This window comes from Cibotium barometz, chromosome 2 (assembly GCF_041138505.1).
Source record: "Cibotium barometz isolate CiBa-2024 chromosome 2, ASM4113850v1, whole genome shotgun sequence".
Taxonomy (NCBI): Eukaryota; Viridiplantae; Streptophyta; class Polypodiopsida; order Cyatheales; family Cibotiaceae; genus Cibotium; species Cibotium barometz.
The window spans coordinates 36,964,191-36,982,736 of record NC_141047.1 but is presented as its reverse complement, the minus strand read 5'-3'; the positions used below and the strand labels follow the sequence as shown (position 1 = coordinate 36,982,736).

The 18,546-nt window shown below is 37.1% G+C and overlaps 1 protein-coding gene across 1 annotated transcript; it reads left to right on the top strand.

Annotated features, from left to right (window-relative positions):
• The first annotated feature begins 4,158 nt into the window (after positions 1–4,158).
• LOC147641014 (uncharacterized) lies at positions 4,159–7,238 on the top strand. Its single transcript, XM_086809519.1, has 6 exons — positions 4,159–4,438; positions 4,804–4,886; positions 4,984–5,134; positions 5,859–6,053; positions 6,344–6,445; positions 6,770–7,238. Exons 1-6 carry the CDS (start codon positions 4,316–4,318, stop codon positions 7,031–7,033), a joined length of 918 nt encoding a protein of 305 aa, XP_086665645.1. The 5' UTR covers positions 4,159–4,315; the 3' UTR covers positions 7,034–7,238.
• The last annotated feature ends 11,308 nt before the right edge of the window (positions 7,239–18,546 follow it).

Below are 18,546 nucleotides of genomic sequence, written 5' to 3'. Positions count from 1 at the left end.
CATAGATAGTAAAGAGGTTTAGTTCCACACCTCTCCCATTTGATCACGGCACAGAGTGCCTATGAGAGAGGAGAGTTTAATCGGCAATGCCCATTGGAGGAGAGTAGCACCCGGCGGCGGCAAACACAGAGGAAGAGAGGATGCGACAATGCTTCTCTCTTTTTGTTTGTTTTTTTATTTAATTTAAATAAAGGAAATATATATATAACCCAAAGCCTTTTTAGAGCCTTGTGGACAAACGACTAGCGCTTAGCGCTCAACTGAGAAGAAGAAGAAGAACAAAAAAATGAAAAAGTAATTTTGAAAAAGAAATCTATGCACAATTCTCACCCATCTTCCATGATGGATTTTTCTCTGTAGATAGCAAGGGTTTAGCAATTGAGTTATGAGACCATTAGGAAGTGAATGGGGTCTTCTTGGGCCCTTTAATTTGCCCAAGCCTAATCAAGGTGATTAAGGAATAGCCAAATGGGGGGTTGCCATGTGGACTGAAATGTTGGGTTTGTAAGAGAGGTGTAAGAGTGGTCAAAGGATGCACTTTTTCCCCCAAAAAGGGGGGGAGGCAATTTTACAATTTTCGGACCTCCATAACTTCTACATACAAGCTCCGATTTGAGCGGAGATTATAGATCCGTGATCTACTCATCAAGAGCTTTCCATAGATATGTTACATGATATGGTTTTGTCCGCTAGATTTTAAATTCCATTTTTCCCCCAAAATTCAAATTCGAATAAAGTAGCCGTTTTGAAGCTTCTAATTAGAAAACGTTTCTTCTTAAGAGTTAAGGTTTGACTCCTTAAACTGCCAAATAAAAGGGCCCAAGAAGCCTTCCATTGAGGTCCTAATGCTAATTCCTCCTTCAGAAGCTCATTCAATCCATACAGATGGATGAAGAAGAGGCTAAGAATTTGGAAAAATCACTTTTCATCGAGAAGGTGGTTTTGTGGTAGAGAGTGGTTTGCCACCCTCCCCTTATCCTTTGGTCTTTTCCCCTTGGATAATAGATGCAACCCTTCCAAAAACCCTTGAATTAAGCTTTTAAGCTTCAATTCTTGTCTCCACCTCCCTAGATCTAATTCTTGGTCTCCAACTCCCTAGATCTAGCTCTGATGTCACTCATCTAATTTTCTAGGAAGATAGAATTTAAAAGAAACTTGCAAGAATTGATTTAATTCAAATGACTCATCAATTATCTCATGTTCAATACTTTTCAAAATTGAATACCAATTGAATAAAGTAAACAAAAATTAAATTTGCAAAACAAGAGTTAGGGATAGAAAATACCACACAAGACAAGATTGGGTGCAATCTCCCCCCTCAAGTGTGTAGCTCCACTTCCACTACTTTAGTATTTAGAGAATTTTATTCACAAAAATATCCCAAGGAGATAATAATAGATGTGCATACAATTTGGGCTTACTTTTCCCACTTTTGGGTATTGCTTTATGTATTATTAACCATATGAAAGTTCCTAAGGTTTGTACATATAAAAGCCTTTGCCTAAATATAAATGCTATTGGGTCTTTACATATGAAATAACTTTTGTGCACACTCGCACATATATAATAACCTTGTGCACACTCGCACATTCCATTAAGCCAATCCCTGCACACATTAAATCAAGCATATTTTTCTATAATTATTAATTTATCAAAAAAATGATAAAATATATACATGTAACAAAGCATGTGGAAAAGGAATGATTTTGAAAAGAAACCTTTACTTTAAAGCGAGCAAGAATCATGTCAAGATGAAGAGCATGTGCAAGACGTTCAAAAATAAAATCATGTGTACTACCATCATCATGTAAGATTGTGATTTCTTTATCTTGAATTTTTTCCTTTCATTTTAAGTAAAGTGTGTGGTGAAAAAGAATGAGGATCAAGATTAGGAGTACCTTCTTGATCAGATTTACCGTTGAACTCATTACCATCAGACTCTAGCTCATAGTCATCATCGTAAGCATTATCATCATCTCCAATGCTAGTGTCTCATCACCATCCAGCATGTTAAGCCGAGCAATTAGCTTCTTCTTGTTGTTGTAGTTGCTTGGACACCTATCAACATAATGACCCTTTTGATGGCAAATGTAACATCGGGTATTCTTCGCTTTTTTATCTCGAGTCGTTGAATGTGGAACATCTATCTTCTTTGGTTCTCCACTTAAAGGGTGTGTACCCCATGCTTTTAGGGTAGAGTCTCTCTAATAGTTTGAGAGCTAATAATCTAAACAATGATGGAAGTCTCGTATAACACAAAATATGTTGCCCATGTTGTGGGGGGGGGGGGTAGGGGCTATGTAGAAAGTCCATAAAGCACATGTGTTCAAATGGTAAATTTAAACCTCCATATCAACATATTTTAGAAGTAAAATACACCCCACCCCCTTTTCTAACATTTAAGATGATAAAAGTACCCCATTCGGTATGGATTTTTTCACTTTTTGAATTAAAAAACCCCTTATGTATGTGTATTCCTAATCGCTTTACAAGAGAATAGAACCCCCTGTGCTAAGAACTCATAGGCTATCTTATATAATCTTTAGTGACCTCCTGGGAAGGTTATATGAATTTATGTGAAATTGGGTGCCCTTGTAAAAGATCGTGAAGAGCATCATCAAGGTGTGTATGATTAGTACATGTTTTTGGAGGACCTTTAGATTATATGTATAAAGGTAACCCAACGTTTATACATAAATCAACATTCTGACCATAACACATGATGGGCTCATGGACATCTGTAAGAATGGTAAAGAGTCTCATGCACTCTAGAGATTGAAGGGGACTAGTGTATATGGGTATAAGGTAACATATAAGAAGTTGTGATGGAAGGGAAGATAGAGTTGATTGGTGTTTATTAGGTGATTATTTGGTGTTGTTATGATGCTAATAATGAAAACTCAACCACCTACTACAGGCTTGATACCAGAGACCCACAAGGCCAATATTTCTATGATCTTTTTGCCTTTGTTCAAAATCCCCTCACAACACCATTGGTATTCGCTTCCTCATTGACCATTGAATATCATCGACTTAGTGAAAGCATTGATTGGGTTAACATTGCCCGCTTCTCCTGTGAATGTATGGTGAATATGTAGGTATAAGTGTGGATATTGGTATAATTGGTGGTATTGATAATAAAGCTCACTATAAATTCCATCCATGACAATTTGTAACTTGATGACTAAACTCCTTCTGTGATTTTGCTAGCCCCTATGTTGATGAGATTGATCGAGTTAGGCTTACACCAAGAACTGAAAATTTAGACATGTTTGCCATTTGCATTGTACAATCTAGCACACCCTTGTGTTTTTCCATGCATGCATAGTCTATCTAACATTGTTTAGGATGAGAGAACCTTTTCCAAGTTTCGTGCTCTTTCTTCCATTTGCAAGGGTGTTCTAGTTTTATTCTTTGGTTGCAACTCCTCGTCTCTAGGTGTAAGATATTATTAAGATCATTAATTAGACTATCATATATGATAGTAGTGAGTAATTGCTCGTATGAATCTTAACTCTTTTCAACTTGCCTCTCTCTCTCTCTCTCTCTCTCTATATATATATATATATATATATATATGTGTGTGTGTGTGTGTGTGTGTGTGTGTGTGTGTGTGTGTGTGTGTGTGTGTAAGATAATATTAAGATCATTAATTAGGCTATCATATGGTAGTAGTGAGTAATAGCTCGTATGGTAGTAGTGAGTAATTGCTCGTATGAATCTTAACTCTTCAATTTGCCCTCCCTCCTCTCTCTCTCTCTCACACACACACACACACCCCCCACACACACACACACGACCATGAGACTGTGGTCTTTTATGTATGTGTGTGTGTGTGAGAGAGAGAGAGAGTGTGTGTGTGTCTCTTGTGAGGCTTTGGCCTTTTGTGTGTGTATGAGAGTGTGTGTGAGACTTTGGTCTTTTGTGTGTGTGTGTGTGTGTGTGTGTGTGTGAGAGAGAGAGAGAGAGAGAGAGAGAGAGAGAGAGAATTCCAAAAGTCTTATCGTGTGGTAGGTATTAAATGGAGTTTGAACATAACCGTCCCCTCCATATTTTGACGTGAAAATGAAACGCCACGAGGTTCTCATCATCCCGTTTTCAAGCGCCCTCTCTCTCTCTCTCTCTCTCTCTCTCTCCCTCTCTCCCTCTCTTTCTATAGGGCCTCCTCATGTGTATTCCATGGAATCATCGTGCTTTCTTTTCAATCCCGGCATAGCTTATATGAGGATCCTCTGATTTGACATACTTATCCGCGTAATTTATTCATTTGTGTGCGGGATTAATTCTTCATCTCTCGGTAGTTCTGCCGGACAACATGACAGACATCGCAGGGCAACTCTTTGCGTTCGAGTACTGCAATGCAAAGCTCAAAGGGCGACCCACGATGAAGAAAACCAAGCAGTCCCGTTCCTGCTTCGATCAAACTCTTCCTGTCGGGGTATTTAATTCAATCGCATCATCACCTAAGTCTAATTAACTAATTAACGCTGAAAACAAGGCTAGCTAATCACTTGACAACACAATTACACACCTCTGATTAATCGCGTAATGACGCTTGTTCCTCCTCAAGACAGGCTTATAAGTAATGACATTTAATCCGTCTGTAAAGCAAGGTTAGCAATTGGGTCGGCAAGGAAAAAAAATCGACATTTATATATTTGCTGTTTGAAGATGATAACAGGAAAAAAAACAATCGCGGTGTTTTTTGTAGGTTTCTTGGAATTAGGTTTAAGTAATGCCCGCCTGCAGCCTGCTGCTTTCTGTTGTTATAAGAATTTACAATTAAGTGTGTGTACGCTGCAGTTGTCAAGAAGAGCTGGGCGCCATGAATTGTGCCGCTTAACAGAAAAAGAGATGCCCTACTATTCCTCAAATGGAGAATACAGGTCTGCTGCCTGCCACCAGCTAGAAAGTGCTTAGTTGCTACGCCAGTTTGCTAATCATTAATTTGCCTTGCAAGTATTGATAAATCTGTACACCCAGGCATCGGATTCCCAAGAAAATGCCCTCTGATTATACAAGAAAAGGAGACGGCGAGAAGATTAAGCGAGGTGAACTCCACAAAGCAGCTCCAAAGGCAGAACCTCCCTTCGCTGGAGCCTTCAAACTACGCGATAATCCTCCCAACACTCTAGTAATCACCCTTCTTAATCATCATTATCATCATCACTGGCCCACTAATAAACTAACACTCTACTACTAAATTTTAGCACTCTACTTTCTTTCAAAAAAAAAAGGGGGGGGGATGCAAGTTGCAAGTGCAACAATTCCCTTATATTTTTTTTTTGCTTTATGTCATTACTTTTTTCAACACCTTTAGATTCTCTGTTTGGATAGCAATTGGCCCCATCTCAATTGGCCCCATCTGGGATGGATGGCTTAGGGTCTTTTGATTAGCTAACAATCTATTATTTAGTAAGGTTTTAGATGGTTTGTGTTTTTGTAATTACTTAACAATAGACCCCATTTAATTTGTGTTAACAATGGCTTAGGGTCTTTTGATTATACAATCTATTATTTAGTAAGGTTTGTGTTTTTGTATTCAGTTAATAATGGACCCCATTGGGTCTTTTGATTAGCTAGCTAAAAGATTTCGCTTATGGTTTTTTGAATAGCTAATGTTGGCCCAAATTAAAAGAATTTGGGATATTCAACAATTCTTGATAGGATAAGGGTGGTTATTAAAAAAACTGGAAAACAATATCCCAATTGACTAGAGTTTGGATGGCTCAAGTTTGTGATTAGCTAACAATTATACCCACTTTATGTTCTCTTTGTGAGATGATTGATGATATTCTCATGATTAATAGTTTTATCTTCTCTTTGTAAGATGATTGTTGTTATTCTCATGATAACAGTTTAGGAAACTTTATGAAAGAGGAGACTTGCCATTACAAATTCTACATAGCAGCTCCAAGAATTCCCTTGTGTGGAAAGTGGACATCAGAAAGCTTGACTACCACCACTACTTGCCCATTTTCTTTGATGGAATAAGGGAGAAGGAAGAGCCCTACCGGTTTATAGCAGTGAAGGGAGTGGAGGACCTTCTCAAGGCTTGTTAATCTAAACCCAAACTCTCCCTGAATTATATGATGACAAAGTCTTTTCAATCTAAACCTTCACTCTCCCTTCATTATCTTCTCTAATTATCTTCTTTAGGCTTGATAGTCTAAACCTAAACTCTCCCTTAATTATATGATGACAAACTCATAATTTTACTTCTGCTACCATGGTTTTTTTGCACATACCACATGTCTCTCCTCATGACCTTGTGCCTACTTTTATATAGATCTTCTGAACTAGTTTTTGATACATATAAATTTATCACTATTCATGCATGCAGGCTGGGCAAGGTAAAATTTTACCGGTGATACCACAATTGATCATCCCTATTAAGACAGCTCTTAATACAAGAGACCCTGGTGTTATGAACATAGCTCTTCAGGTACAATATTTATATGCAATTTTTTTAAGAAAATCAATCTATGCCTTTTTTTAATATAAAAACTTCCTTAAAATAGTGAAAATATGATAATATTTTCTTTAAGAAAATAGTAAAGGCCAAGCAATGAATGCTTACTCATCAATGCACTCCAACTAAAATTATGAGCACTTAAAAATCTTTATCAAATGCACCATAGTTAGCCAATTAGTTTAAGGGAGGGCTCCAAGGCCATATGTTGTTATTGGTTTTTGTTTTGTGCACCATATGTATTAGATTATTCTAAATATGGGGGAGGCTAATTAAATAATATACTTTGTATTTTAGCTCATGTGCAAGCTTGTGGAGTCAGAGGAGATGGTGGGTCAATCCTTGGTGCCTTATTATAGACAGCTCCTTCCAGTCTTGAACATATTCAAGAATAATGTTCCCAATATGGGAGACAGTATAGATTATGCACAACAAAAGCATATCTGCACTGGAGAGCTCGTTAACAAGGTTCTAGAGCTTTTTGAATCCCATGGAGGAGAAGATGCTTTTATAAACATCAAGTATATGGTGCCCACTTATGAATCATGTGTTACAGACTAGATGCTCACAACAACGTGCTAACCATCTCATGTGCTTCTTCTATCTATTGCACTCTCTTATGATCTCAATGAGATGAAAATAAATAATTGTTGGTACCTAAATTGGCATGAGCAATAGTATTGGATTAACTCACCATCCTTCAAATGCTTCAAAGGATTGCCATGCAAATATTTACCAATTGTGTTATTAGTTAAGGTTCTTACAAACAAAACTTCAAATAAGAGTAAGTGCTTTATTTTAAATTTGTGACCTTATTCTTTTGCCTATGACTAGGTTTAGGCAAGCTTTTCTTTTTTATACTTAACAAGGAAACATAAAATATTTATCTTAACATGAGTGAGTCATGCATTTTTTTTATAATGACAAAAAAGTTCATTTAACTATTTACAAAACGCTTTGAATATGTTTTGATTCACAAAGCTTGAAAGTTTTATATTGTAGATAATAGAAATACCAATTTATGTTTAAACTTAAATTTGTTGTTGGCAACATTGATGCTAAGAAAACGATTGTAGATCATAATCTAAAGAAAATCCCTAGTATGTCACCCATACAAATGCTATGCATTAAGCCTAGCACATCAAGAAATGGCCCCACTAGCTTTTCATGATTATGATGCTTTCATCAAGCCTTTTGAAAAAAAAATAGTTGCATGAAGAAAAAGGCACCCACATATCACATTTATAGTATCTAAAAGTGATAAAGTTTATATTAAACTTGACGTTTTTAAATAAACTTTCTACGGGTCGTTGTACAATAAAAGTCCTCACTTTGGGACCGTACACTCACTTTTTATGAGTTCAGTGGAGGGTCGGGGCGTAACTTGATTGAGTTATTTTCTTTGCCACCTAGGACATCACGGATGATCACGTAACTCGATTGACTTACATGGTGGTTATCCACATAGGCACCACATAACCCGATTGAGTTACATAGTGGAAATCCATGTAGGACACCGTAGTCATCCACATAACTCGATCGAGTTACACGATGGGCATCCATGTAGGCACCATGTAACTTAATTGAGTTACATGTGGTGGGGACATCCACCATGTATCTTGATCGAGGTACATGGTGCTACCTATGTGGATGTCCATGCATAACTCAATTGAGTTACCTAATCATCCCATGGCATGCATGCACGTCATGCATACACCCGTATAATGCATACACATGTATAATGTATGCATGCACATCATGCATACACCTGTATAATGTAGACACAAAGATGCATTTTTTTTAAAGTTCATTTTCCATGTAACTCAACCCTATGCATGATTAATATGTATTCTTTAATGCATGAAATGTATTTAAGAAAAACACGCATTTTTCATGTAACTTGATCGAGTTATGTAGAGAACCAAGGAATGGTTGACGAAAATCCCTTGTTGTACTCTTTTTTTGTATTTTTCATGAAACCCGATTGGGTTATGCAGAGCGTCAATTGATGAATGGCATGTGTCCCTCAAGGTTAAAAAAGAACGATCGAGTTATGTGGAGACCCAATCATCACAACTGATGCATGTCCCTTGATACCCCAAAAAAACCCACTTTAAATTGATTGAGCTATAAAAGGCCCCTTACTTAAAAAATTCTCATTCTCACTATTCACTCTTAGAGTTCACTCTCTCCTTTAAAAAACCCTCATTCTTAAGTACTATTCACTCTTAGAGTTCTCTATAAGAGTGAACTCTAAGTTCTCTCTATTAAGGAGATTCTTAGAGTTCTCTCTAAGAATCTCTTTTAGCTTATCACCAAAAACCCTCATTCTCACTTTTCACTTTTAAAGTTCTCTCTAAGAATCTCCTTTAGCTTATCAGCAAAAACCCTCATTCTCACTTTTCACTTTTAAAGTTCTCTCTAAGAATCTCCTTTAGCTTATCACCTAAAACCCTCATTCTCATTATTCACTTTCAGAGTTCTCTTAGAATCTCCTTTAGCTTATCAACTAAAACCCTCATTCTCCTTGTTCACTTTTAGAGTTCTCTCTAAGAATCTCCTTTACCTTATCACCTAATTGTTTTATTTTATAAGCTGAGATTTACATGGCGCATAAAATGTGTAATCTTTCATCTTATATCAAGTAGGTATCTCCTAATTTCTATTAGAGCACTTGATCGGTTTTTATTTGGGTGGTGTTGCATCCTCCTTAGCATATATACTCACGTAAATCCATTGAGGACCTCACAGCCACAATTCACCACCATGAGCTATTGAAGATCCATGCGAGTATAGGTTGAAAAGAGAGAGGAGATAGACGCAAGGGTAGAGAGGCAAGGGCCTAATTAGCTCTCTTTATCTCAAACCATCAACATATACATGATAGAGAAGCTCCATAGCTTTCCTTCATTGCACACCACAAAACACAGCACACTACACTAGTGATAAGTTCACATTGAAATAACCTAAGTCTAGTGTGCACACACTTGGACAACTGGAGATGTGGCCATTATTCCACACACACACTGCTAGACTGGTGTCCACATGCTACTACCATCCACCATATCCCAATGAGCTTGCATTCTCAACACTCCCCCTCAAGCTCACCATATCCATCTCATGTACTCCAAGTCTATCTCTAAAGTACTCAAACTTCTCTTTACCAAGTGGTTTGGTAAATATATCTGCAACCTGCTCTTCAGTCTTCACATATGTCAACTCTATTTGTCCATCCAACACTTTCTCCCTCATGAAGTGATAATGGACCTCTGTGTTTGGTCCTCACATGGTAGACTGGATTGCTTGTATGCTGCTCATGTTGTCACAATGTATGATAACTCTACCATCACATTGTTGTCCCAAATCTTTGAGTAGCTTTTTCAGAGCCATACCACCTCACATGCAGCCATAACTGCTCCTCTATACTCTGCCTCTATGCTGGATAAAGCAACTGTGGGTTGCTTTTTGCTACTCTATCTCACCACTGCACTTCCCAATGTGAAAGCATAGTCACTAGTAGATCTTCTGTCATAAGAACTACCTACCCAATCTGCATTTATATATCTATGAACATCCATAGCTTTTCCATAATCATAAAGGAGTCCATAATTTGTTGTAACTTTCACATATCTCAAGATTCTTCTCACTGCATCCAAATGTGGTTTCCTTGGTTTTTGCATAAACTGACTCACAAGCCCAACCGCATAGCATAAATCTGGTCTAGTGATAGTCATGTATATCAAACTACCAACCATCTTTCTATACATTGTCACATCCTTAACCTCTTCATCACAATCAATCCTTAGCTTCACATTTTGTTTTAATGGTGTGCTCATTGGCTTACAACCTGTCATGCCATACTTTGCTAGCATGTTCAATGCATAGTGTCTTTGAACCAGCCAAATGCCTTTTTTTATTTTCACCACTTCAATGTCAAGAAAGTATCTCAATTCTCCCAAGTCTTTCAAATAAAAGTCACCACACAATGAAGCTTTCATATTAGCAATATCCTTGCTTGAACTACCTGTAATGAAGCTTTCATATTAGCAATATCCTTGCTTGAACTACATAGATGACAATCACCACAATACCATGTGTTGCCTTCTTTGCATATAGTGATGAATCTGATGTTCTGACATGAAAACCAATGCTAATAAGATGCCTGATTATCTTCTCTATCCAAGCATGTGGTGCTTGCTTCAATCCATACAAGGCCTTCTTCAATCCATACAAGGCCTTCTTCAACTTACATACATGTGTAGGATATTTGGGATGCACATAACCTTCTCGTTCTCTTCTCCATGAACACTTCTTCTTGCAATTCATCATTTAGAAATGCATTATTTACATCCATTCGATGCATTTCCCAACCATTTGATGCAGCCAATGCAATCATAGATCTCACTGTTCCCATCTTAGCCACAGGGCTAAATGTCTCATCATAATCCAAACCATGTGTTTGTGCATATCCCTTTGCGACCAACCTTGCTTTATGCCTTTATATTGATCCATCTACCCCTTAGATTTTCCTTTACACACCCATTTGCAACCAATGACATTCTTTCCACTTGGTAATGCAACCAAGTCCCATGTATCATTGTGTACTAAGGCATCCATTTGTTCGTCCATTGCTTTCTCCCATACATGTTTTCCAATAGCTTCTCCAAAACATGATGGTTCCACATGCTTTATCAGTGATGTCATGTATGCATAATGCATTTCATACCCATCATATGTCAATCTTTCCACTGGATACCGAATCCTTTGTGATCTTCTCAAAACCTATGGATCACTTTGTACACCCTGTGCTCTAGCATGTGGAGGAACATATCTTTCTTGCCTTACACCTGGAGTGCGTCAATAACACTTTCACTTGTGCTCACACTACCATGTCTCAACCTTCCTGACCATGGACTTACATTATCACTTCCACTTTGATGTTTCACCTGGCCCAGATAATGAAATAGTACTCTCTTTCGGCACATGCACATCTGCATCTATGTCATCCACCATAACATCATCTTTGTTTTTGTACCAACTTGCCAACTCATCAAACACCGTATCTCTAGAAATGAGCAACTGTTTAGTTTCTAGATTATAACATTTGGTAAGCCTTTCTATCTTGTGCATAACCAATTAATGTGCACTTCTTAGCCTTTAGGTCCAATTTCCTTCTCTTCTCATTTGGCACATATACATAGGCAATACATCCAAAGACTTTGAGATGTCCAATATCTAGCCTAAAACCTATCATCCCATCTCAGGAGTACTCTCATGTATAGCAGCTATAGGTGTCTTATTCAAAATGTACACCACTGGCATATGCTTCTGCCCAAAAATACAAAGGCATAATCTTCTCATGAGTTCTCTTGCCACTTCACCTATCACATAATTCTTTCTCTCAAAGCAACTCCATTTTGCTAAGGAGTGTACATACATGTAAGCTACCTTCTAATGTGATGGTCTCTCAAGAACGCATCAAATGCATGTGAGATGTACTAACCACCACCATCTGTCTTCAAACACTTAATCCAATGGCCATATTGCTTTTCCACAAGTGCTTTGAATTCTTTGAACTTGCCCAAGGCTTCACTCTTCTCTTTCAAAAAATAGATCCATGCCATCTTACTGAAATCATCAATAAATGTGATATAATACATTCTCCCATTTATTGATTGGGTTTGCGTAGGACCCCATATATCACTGTGCACAACCTTAAGTGGTCTTCTACTCATTTGACTATCCCTGGGAAATGGCAACCTTGCTAGCATCACGTCTATAGACGAGGGACTAAAGAATGCATATCGCTAGTGTTTTATGTGGTTTATCTTTCCCACAAGGTGGACATGTTCTCTAGTATTAGAGATTCCATTTTAGATTCCATTTTAGATTAATGACCTATAGGGGCCTACAAGAAGACAGAAAAGAAAATGGATTAACTAGTGAAGGAGATGTTGAGAATCATGGATCAAGCTCTCCTAATGACAAGACATCGACCTAATCATTAACTAATCATACACTAATATAAGGTGGATAGAAATGAAGAGAACTCATAATGAGTGTGTGCTAATTTAGATGCACTCAAGTACAATTAGACACCAAGATGAATTAACTTGGATATATAAAGAGACTTGAGATAAGTGCAAGTGATATGTTCATTGCTTGAAATGGCCCCCTTTTATATGAGGAGGTACACCCTTGGGCTTCTACATCAATGTGGGATAATTCCCTTTTCTCATGTGGCTTCATGCTAGACTTTACTCTGATTGGCTTCTCATTCTCACTCCCTACCTCTTTCTTGTGCTCATTGGCATGATATTTCTCAACACCCCCCCTTGGTGCCATTTTCTAGGCTATTGCAAGTTGGTCAGATCTAGTTTTACAACATATTTTCACCCCCACCCCCCTCATTTCTAACTTGGATGGGTAACTCAGAGGCTCTTTGGCTTGGTTACTCTCTAGCTCAGAGTTATTTTAGAGATGGTCGAGTGGAATTTCACTCCCCCAAGGTGCTACTATGGCTACTCTCTAGTGGTCGAGTGTGATTACAAATACATGGATTTGCCTACTCATTTGGTGGCTTACAACATTTGATTTAGGTTAGGGTAGTGGTTGATAGCTCGTGCTTTCTTGAGATCTTCTTTCTCTTTGCTTTGCTTACATATGCTCTCATACTCATTTGGTTGCGGCATTTTTACAAAGATTGTACACTTCTTTTTCACACATATATTCACAAGCATGCTCATTTGGCCACATTTAAAGCTTACATTCATTTTGAAGTTGTAATTTCCTTTGACCATAGAGATTTTTGATGGGATTTTTAGTGAAAGTCTTTTTCTTGATGACAATTGTGCAAATGCCCATTGTGCTGAAAAACACTCACTTTGTTTGTCCTCCATGTGAACAACCTCTAAACACATTTAGTTTTAGGCTCCTAAAAAATTTCAATTAATTTGTGTGGCTGTCACCGTTTTTCTTTTTCTGATGCCAGCTCCCGTTGTGCACGTTTTTGTGGTTGTGTTGTTTTCTTCACTACTATTACAACTGCCTATGTTGTTTGCTGAGTTCTTGGTCAGTGGTCCAGTCTTCTGGTGGTCGACCCTTGCTCGTCTTAAGCTCTTCTCTACAGGTCACTCCTTTAGCGCTTATTTCTCATTGGAGTTTCTACTTCTATTTGTTGAGTTTGTAATTAATCTCCCCTTGTAGACTGGACTCTCTCTAGAGTTTCCCTGCTGCTATGCGTTGGTTTGCTGACGGTGATGGCTTGCTTTTTTTTTTTTTTTTTTAAAACTTTGGCCACTACTACAAGGGAGCAACATACTCCGTGAGGACTCATATCCTCTATGAAGTGAGGGCAAGGTAACAATCAAGTGTCTAGTCGGGGATCGAACCTAGTTCCTCTAGGTTACAAGTCACCCCCTTTAACCACTAGAACAAGCGCTCGATGTTAGTGATGGCTTGCTTTGCCTTTGAGTGTCTACAATGTGATAACTCTGCTGATAATGTGCACATCTTACTTACTCAAAGCCTTCCTTTATGACAAGTCCACGACTACTACTAGTCCGTGTGCTAAAGCTTGCACACTTTGTTGTATAGCAATGGATGATGTGACAAATGCAAACTCCTTTTTCTTCTCTTTGTGCAAATCTACTACAACAATGCTAGTGCTATTATTGCTGGTAGCTGTTGCTTCTTCTTCTTTCTATGCTATCGGTCTGTTTCTTTGTTTATTGTAGACTCTATGTTTCACTTCACTACACACTCTACTCTTTCCCGCTTTAGGATTAAAGGATAATGAGAGAGCTATGAGAAATGGAGGGTCCACAGGAGATTAAGAGATGTTGATTCACTAATAATAGACTAATACTCAATACACCCTTATGAAAAATTCTAGTGTGACTCTTGAATGATATATTAATGAATTTGATTTTGCTAAAAAGCTAGAGAGCTAGACCTAGGTTCTAATACTATGTTGAGAATCATGGATCAAGCTCTCCTAATGACAAGACATCAATCTAATCATTAACTAATTATACACTAATGACAACCTTAATCTAAGGTGGATAGAAATGAAGAGAACTCATAATGAATCTGTGCTAATGAATATACACTCAAGTAAAATTAGACACCAACATAAATTAACCTGGATACATAAAGAGACTTGAGATAAGTGCAAGTGATATGTTCATTGCTTGTTGAAATGGCCCCCCTTTTATATGAGGACGTACACCCTTTGGCTTCTACATCAATGTGGGATGATTCTCTTTGATCATGTGGCTTTATGCTAGACTTTGTTCTTGCTTGGCTACTCATTCTCACTACCTACCTCTTCCTTGTGCTCAATGGCACCACATTTCTCAATAGAAGAGGCTTTTTTTTCCAAGGTGTTTGTAAGGTTTCTAGCATTGGTTTGGAAGATTATCAAATGTCACATGTAGTTTCTTTAAAAAGTTTAAAAAAAGTAGCCCTGCATCATTTTGTCGCTCTGCACTCTTCCTTTATCATTTCATTGCTTCCCTTTGTTGTGTACATTTGTGCAAGGAGAAGGGACATCGTTGTTCTATTAACCAAGATTGCCCATCCCCACACTTCGAATCACCCTTCTATGATCATGAATCCTGGATAGCACGTACTTTCTCACCCATATCTATTTATGCTTCTTTTTTGGTTCCTTTTCCTATTTTTCTTTAGGGTTTTTATGCTTTTCAAGGTTTTTTATGCTTTTGCAAGGTTTCTATGTTTTGAGGGTTTCTTTACTTTTTAGGATTTTTCAAGTAGTAGAGTAACTATGGTAGAGGCAGGTATTTGTATGCTTTTACAAGGTTTCTATATTTTTCAGGTTTCTCTACTTTTCTAGGGTTTCTATTCTTTTCTAAGGTTTCTATGTTTTTAGGATTTCTATACTTTTCTAGGATTTTTCAGGTAGCACAGTAACTATGATAGATGCAAGTATTTGTACAAAGATAGCCAAGTTAAGGAGGCGGGTCATGATTAATTTAGAGCCAGAGTCAAGCTCTTCATCTTCTTCAAAGATCGTAGATGGCAGCTTCTTTTCATGATATGAAATTTTGGCTCCATAGTATTTATAATTGTTTAAAAAATCTATAGAAAGAGATCTTAGAAACATATATAAATTAAGAGTTCTAGTTTAAAGAAGTAGAATAGGATCTCCTTGTTTTTAAAAAAAACCATAACTCTTAATTTATATACATTTTCTAAGATCTCTTTCCATATATATATATATATATATATATTTTAATTACTAATAAAACTCCTATGGAGTCAAAATCTCATATCATGGAAGAAGCTGCCATCTATGATCTTTGAAGAAGATGAAGAGCTTGACTCCAACTCCAAAAAATCAATCACAACCTGCCTCCTTGACTTAGCTACCTTTGTATAAATAACTACCTCTACCACAGTTACTATGCTACTCGAAAAAATCCTATAAAAGCAAAGAAACCCTAAAAACACCAAAACCTTGGAATAGCACAAAAACCCTTTAAAAACACAAAAAACAAACAAAAAAAGAAGCATGAATAGATCTGAGTGAGATAGTACATGCTATTTGGGATTCATGATCGCTTTGAGTCACACAGAAAGGCGATTTCCTTGGATGAAAAAATCTTGCCTAATAGAACAACAATGGTGATGGTGGTCCAATAGAGGGAAATGATGAATGCAAGGAGAGGGTAGTAACAAAATGATGCATGGCTGCTATTTTTTACTTTTTAATGAAGCCGCACATGCAACATTTGATAATCTTCTAAACCAATGCTAAAAACCTTACAAACACATTAGAAAAGAACATATCCTTCACTAATTAATCCATTTTCTTTTTTCACTTATTTGTAGGCCCCCTATAGGTCATTAATACAAAATGGAATCTCTAATGCTAGGGAGCATGTCTACCTTGGGCAAGACAAACCATGTAAACATTAACAGTATGCTGCATCTTTAGCCACTCACCTATGCGTGATACCACCTAGGCTACATAAGGACGCTAGCATCGCCTCTAGATCTACCCCATGATGTGTAGGGTAAATGGTGTTATGTCACCCACACTTGCACGGACCTTTGATAGCTCATGGTGAATCACACCTATGAGGCTCTCAATGGATTTGTGTGAGTCTATGCTAAGGAGGATGTAATGATGCCTAAATGAAACCCTATGTTTCTACTTTGTTTTTCTTTTATATCCCTCAATTGAAAAAGATAAACATTTAGCTAAAACCATAGTTTTTTTTAATATTATTGCCAAAAATTCCCATGAATTCAATTTATGTGATTACAGTACCAATATTCCTCTTTTTACATAATGGAATATATTCTAGCTTGTGTATCATTAGGGAAAATAGGAGTTGATTTTGGGGCCTTTTGGCTAGAATGAAAAATCCCTCTCCTCCAATGAGAGAAAGGCCAACGTAACGTTAGAAAACTTGTAAATCAAATTCAAATTTGCAAAAATGAAAGACTAAAACTATTCTTTATTTTGAATGTGAATGTCATGCATTTAATGTAGATGTATTTTTTATTTTCGACCGGATTTTTTAGTTTTCAGAGCAGTGATATGCAATTGGGAGGAAATCAAAGAGGAGTGAAAATTGTTCTTTATTCTGGGTGTGAACGTCATGTATTTAATGAAGGTGTATTTTTTATTTTCGATCAAATTTTTAGGTTGTTAGAGCAGTCAATGCACTTGGGAGGAAATCAAAGAGGAGTGAAAAAACTTCCCTCCCAAAAACAACTTTTCTCACTCATGGTTGAGCTCTTCTTTTTTCCATGGTTATTCTTTTCCACTCTCTTTGATAGGTACTGCTCCATTATTTCTACTCTTTGTCATCTATTTCTCCTCTGTTTCTCAAAATGTTGACAGAAAAATATCAACGTGCATGTGCAAAAAGTTGTTTGGAACAAAACATGGAGGAACAAACAATATGTAAAGAGGTCACTTCTAAACAATGGAGACCTTCTTCTTCTATTTATTTAGTAGTAGTGGCAAATACAATTTCACCAAGACGAACAACAATATGGATTCGACCAACTTGGCAAGAGCAAGGAAAAGAAGGAAGAAAAGGAAGACAAAGCTGATAAAGCTAATAATACCATCGACCTTGTGGACTAACAAACAATTAGAACTAGATGAACAGATGCAAGTAATGCTTTTGTATTGATATTATAATTGGAATGTTATTTTCATGTGAATCTATATTTTCATTTTATTTTAAGGAAGAAGAGAGAGAAGTCAGCCTCTTCGAGCATCTAGAAAAAGAGAGAGAGGACATCGAAGAGATGCAGCTTTATTTCACTACATTAACAAATTATCGAATGTAAAGATTTTGGTCTATCACAAGCTATGGGGAAGCTGTTATTCTCTTATTCAAAAGTTTATCTCATTTCCTTGGATGAAGTGTTATCCCTACTAACTATGACAAAGTAATTCTTATTGGGAAAGTAAGTTGTATGAATATTTTTGGCTGCTATCCTGGTAAACAATGCTCAAGGGCAACATACTATCTCACCTACTCTACCTATGCACTTCAAATCTTGATGATTTTGGCTACTATCTAGGTAAACAATGCTCAAGGGCAGTATACTATCTCACCTATGCTACCTATGCACTTGCAAATGGCATAAGAAGTCCTTCAGAGCTTGATGATTTTGGCAAGCACTATCTGATAAGGTTCTGAGGGAGGCAGCTCTGAAAAAAGCAAGAGACCTTGCAAAGTAAAAAGAAAAGAGTCAAAGAAAACCCAAGAAGAGCCTAGTTTTGAAACTCCTAAAGAACAGGTTTCATTGAAGAAAAAGCAAACACCAACAAAAACATCAAGGAAGGCTACTCCTAGATTATGGGAAGAGATATAGAGAAATACCATAATTACATATTATGGTGTAGGGACATCACCAAAAATGTTTGGTTTTTCTTATATAAGATATGTCTTTGTTGACTCAAAAGGATACTTTATATTCAGATCTATTGTACTAGTTTGTCTCCACTCTGCATGCTTTTGTGTAGCTATAGAATTGTTGAATGTTTCTCTTCTCCGTTGTTTTTTAGTTATTCTGAATGCCAA